This window comes from Cicer arietinum, chromosome 3 (assembly GCF_000331145.2).
Source record: "Cicer arietinum cultivar CDC Frontier isolate Library 1 chromosome 3, Cicar.CDCFrontier_v2.0, whole genome shotgun sequence".
Classification (NCBI taxonomy): domain Eukaryota; kingdom Viridiplantae; phylum Streptophyta; class Magnoliopsida; order Fabales; family Fabaceae; genus Cicer; species Cicer arietinum.
Genome location: NC_021162.2, coordinates 26,323,524 through 26,327,839, shown reverse-complemented (window position 1 = coordinate 26,327,839; position 4,316 = coordinate 26,323,524). Strand labels below are relative to the sequence as shown.

At 36.6% G+C, this 4,316-nt stretch overlaps 1 protein-coding gene across 1 annotated transcript; it reads right to left on the bottom strand.

Moving 5' to 3' along the window:
* Positions 1-524: 524 nt before the first annotated feature.
* Positions 525-3,731, bottom strand: LOC101511946 (uncharacterized). The gene is made up of 3 exons (XM_012719432.3): positions 2,706-3,731; positions 1,901-2,059; positions 525-749 (listed from the first exon to the last, which is right to left on the bottom strand). Exons 1-3 carry the CDS (start codon positions 3,729-3,731, stop codon positions 525-527), a joined length of 1,410 nt encoding a protein of 469 aa, XP_012574886.2.
* Between the last annotated feature and the right edge of the window lie 585 nt (positions 3,732-4,316).

The window sequence follows — 4,316 nt, the reverse complement described above, 5'->3', positions numbered from 1 at the left end:
TCTCGCCCTCCAATCCAACACAAACAAGACACAAATCCTTCCGGCTCCTCAACGCTACAGTACACCATAAGAACCCACCATACTAGTCCCCTCCAAACCATACTTATTAGCCAACACTTTAAACCAAATACTTTGTTGGTCTATTTTTAGACATCGACCCTATTTACCTAGCAGAACATAGTTAAAATCTTTCACCTTACACAAACCCAACCTAACTTTCTCCCTAAAAAGACACATTTTCTCCCACTTTACTCAATTGATTTTCCAAGCCTCTTCAAAATTGGAACCAACCAGGTTTCTTGTCAACAGCCTTGTGTTAATTGATGCACACATAGAATTTAAGCCTTCAACATTTAGTGAAGATTAGAACAGATATACGAGATTCCTTTGGCACAAACCTTGACCAAAAATGAATTTAGATGTTAGACTATCATTCACCAATACTAAAGTCGAGGGTGTAGAAATACACTCCATAATTCATTGCCTCCATTTCACTAGAAAATGCATTTTCCCCATAACCACATCTAGATAGCGCAGTCCACCGAGTCATAAGCCTTCTCAAAATTAACCTTAAACATAAAAAGATATTTCTTCCTATTTTTAGCGTCGTCAACTATCTCGTTTGCGATCAAAATTTCATCTAAATTTTGATAACCTTTTACATATGATGTCTGAGACTCAACTGTTACTTGGTCAATCACTTGCTTCAACTTATTTGCAAGTACCTTTACTAGTACCTTATACATGCACTAAACCAAAGAAATAGGTTTATCCTCAAATATTCATAGCGGGTTATCCTTTATAGGAATGAGAATGATAAGTGGCAAATTAGACCCTTTTACCAGACAATCGTTTGCATGAATTCTACCAAATCTACTTTTTAATGTTCCCAAGTTTTTTTGAAAAATCCAAAATTAACACTGTCAAGACCTAGACTCTTAAAACTATCACACTCCCTCACTGCCTTCTTTACCTCCTCAATAGAAAATGGACTTTCTAGCATAACAACATCCTTCTCACCAATCGATGAAAATTGTACATTCTCAATACCTGGTCAAAAAATATCAATTATGATTGGTAAAGTGTTCGAACACAACTTTCCTAATCTCATTAACCTCTTCCACTTGCACATCATTCACTCCAATGTTTATAATTTCATTGATCCTCTTTTTATGTGTTAACATACTATAAAAAGAACTTGATATTAACATCATCTTCCTTCAACCATAAAAGCGAAATTTCTGCCATTAAATACTACAACTCATGTTGGTATCAGTGACCTCGCAATAAAGAAAATATATCAGTTTTCGTTACCAAATTAATCAGTATCAAGTGCACAGCGGAAATTAAATTTTGAGGCATGCAAAGTTAGCAATATAGAAAATTAAAGAGAGAGAGTTAGAGAAGAAGACACAGAGATTTATCCTGGTTCGGTTGTTCCACAACAACCTACGTCCAGTCCTGAAAATCCAATCGGATTTCAGATTTTCTTCTCCTTCAATAGAAAGAATCAATTACAAAGATTTTCCAGTTTCCTCCCTGAAACCTATCAATCTCTAATTATGTCTTCCCTATTGAATACCCTCTGATCCTTGAAGACACTCAGCAGCCTATCACAGAATCAAAGTGCGACTCTTTCTTGTTGAGCCCTCTCAACCAAGAAAGTAGCCACCAGTTTCGAGCTGGCTTTTCTTGCGTTCTATTTCGTTCAAAGATTTATTACAGAAAGAATAAAAGATTGTAAAACAAAAGGGTCTTCAATCTTTATGAATGTTGCTCTTCACAAATCTGGATATTCATGAATTGTTCTTGAGCACATTATCATTTCTCTTAGATTGTCAACAAACTGTATTGAGATCTGTAATCACAATTATGAAGTTGTTAGTTTGTTGTTATGAACAGCTGAGAGCGTTATGAGAAATCCTCTATTGTTGTCTCCATATTTGACAAAACCTCCTTCCTTTAATGTCAAGGACAGAAATTTGGATTTGTCCCCTGTCATGTGCTTCGAACATCCGCTATCCAAATACCATGAGTGCTTAGTGGATGTCAAGCACACCTGCAAAACAAAATCAGAATTTTGTTTTAGGTCCCCAATCTAAATTGGGTCCTGTTTGGTTAGTGTCAAACACAGATTTCTTTGCTTTCCAAATTTGCTTCCATCCCTTATTGGCTAATTTTTTAAACTTGCAATTTGACACAAAATGTCCATTTCTGCAACAGAAATGACACTTGCCATTAAAGGATGAATGGTGATTTGGCTTAGTAAAGATATCATACATATTCTTAGCAATGGCAGATTTCTGACCATGTTTGACACTTCTGGTTTGCATATAACCAATACCATATCTATTTTTATTCCTTTTAACATGCATGTTTGGTGTATATCCTAAACCAGATTTTTCATGAACATGTCTCTGATTGCTAAGTATGTCATTCAGTTTATCTTTACTATTAGCAAACTTTAACAAATCAGATTTTAATGATGTAACTGTATGTTCAAGTTCAATGCACTTTGCAGATTTTTCTTGTGAATCCTTTTTCAGTTGTTCACATAAATTTTCAATTTCTTTATGCTCAACATTCACTTGTTCAAGCATTTTCTTTGTGCTTAACAACTGTTTTATGGAGTTCACATAATCATCATGCAATTCATTGAAAGCTTCTTGAAGTTCATCATATGTTGGATTAAATTGTGAACTAACCTCTTTTTCCGATTCTGAATCTGAATTTGCCATGAGACACATATTGGCTTCTTCTTCATCCGAAGAGGCAGAGGATTCATCATTATCGTTCCAAGCAATATACGCCTTCTTTGTTTTGGTGACTGGTTCTTTGCCTTTTGATTTTGCAGCTTTATTTTTGTTCTGCAATTTGTAGCATTCTGACTTTATGTGACCAGTCTTCCCACATTCATAACATGTAATTTGCTTGTTGTCGCTAGTCTTGGAGCTGGATGGTTTTCTGAATTTGTTATCTTTCTTCTTCAGAAATTTCTTAAATTTCTTGACAAGCAGTCCGATTTCTGGTTCTTCATTGTCACTGCTGGATTCATTTGAGCAGCTATCGGATTCAATTTTTGACTGATTTGCTTGAACCTTCAGAGATAAACCTTTCTTTTTCCTACTTTCCATTTCGGATTCATCCAGTCGTTGTAATTCCATTTCATGTTCCCTTAACTTTCCAAATAGTGTTGCTGTCGTCATCTTTGCAAGATCTCTAGACTCAGCTATGGCTGTTATCTTTGGCTGCCATTCTCTGGTTAAACATCTCATGATCTTTCCAATCTGCTGTTCATTATCCACATCTTTTCCTAGTGCATGCAGGTTGTTGACTATGTGTGTGAATCTGGTTTGCAAATCGCTGATTGACTCTTCTTTCTTCATGCTAAATAATTCATATTCGTGCATGAGCGTATTCACACGAGCTCTCTTAACATCAGTAGTACCTTCGTGAGTTTCTTGGAGGATGTCCCACATCTCTTTTGCTGACTTGCAATTGGACACTCTAAAGAACTCTTCTGCACATAGGGCGGACGTGATGATGTTCTTAGCCTTCGCATTGAAACCAACCTTCTTCTTGTCATCATCTGACCAGTCGGCTCTAGGCTTGATAATCATTGAGTTGTCAGTTCCTGCAATCTTGGGAATGTACGGACCGTTTTCAACAGCATCAAGGATATCTATGCCACTTGCTTCCAGAAATATGAGCATTCTTTGCTTCCAGTACATGTAGGCTGTACCGTTGAAAGCTGGTGGTTGTGCTAACGAAGCGCCTTCTCCCAGAACGTCAGTTGAGGCCATCTTCTTATAAGTTTTACCTCTCAAGAAGTTGGCTCTGATACCAATTGTTGGTATCAGTGACCTCGCAATAAAGAAAATATATCAGTTTTCGTTACCAAATTAATCTGTATCAAGCGCACAGCGGAAATTAAATTTTGAGGCATGCAAAGTTAGCAATATAGAAAATTAAAGAGAGAGAGTTAGAGAAGAAGACACAGAGATTTATCCTGGTTCGGTTGTTCCACAACAACCTACGTCCAGTCCTGAAAATCCAATCGGATTTCAGATTTTCTTCTCCTTCAATAGAAAGAATCAATTACAAAGATTTTCCAGTTTCCTCCCTGAAACCTATCAATCTCTAATTATATCTTTCCTATTGAATACCCTCTGATCCTTGAAGACACTCAGCAGCCTATCACAGAATCAAAGTGCGACTCTTTCTTGTTGAGTCCTCTCAACCAAGAAAGTAGCCACCAGTTTCGAGCTGGCTTTTCTTGCGTTCTATTTCGTTCAAAGTTTTATTACAGAAAGAAT

Coding starts and splice junctions, on each gene's coding strand:
- LOC101511946 (XM_012719432.3), bottom strand. CDS start 3,731: ATGTACTGGAAGCAAAGAATGCTCATATTTCTGGAAGCAAGTGGCATA. Junction 2,060..2,705: donor ATTCAGAATCGGAAAAAGAG/GTTAGTTCACAA, acceptor TTTGTTTTGCAG/GTGTGCTTGACATCCACTAA. Junction 750..1,900: donor TTCTCATAACGCTCTCAGCT/GTTCATAACAAC, acceptor TCTTTGGTTTAG/TGCATGTATAAGGTACTAGT.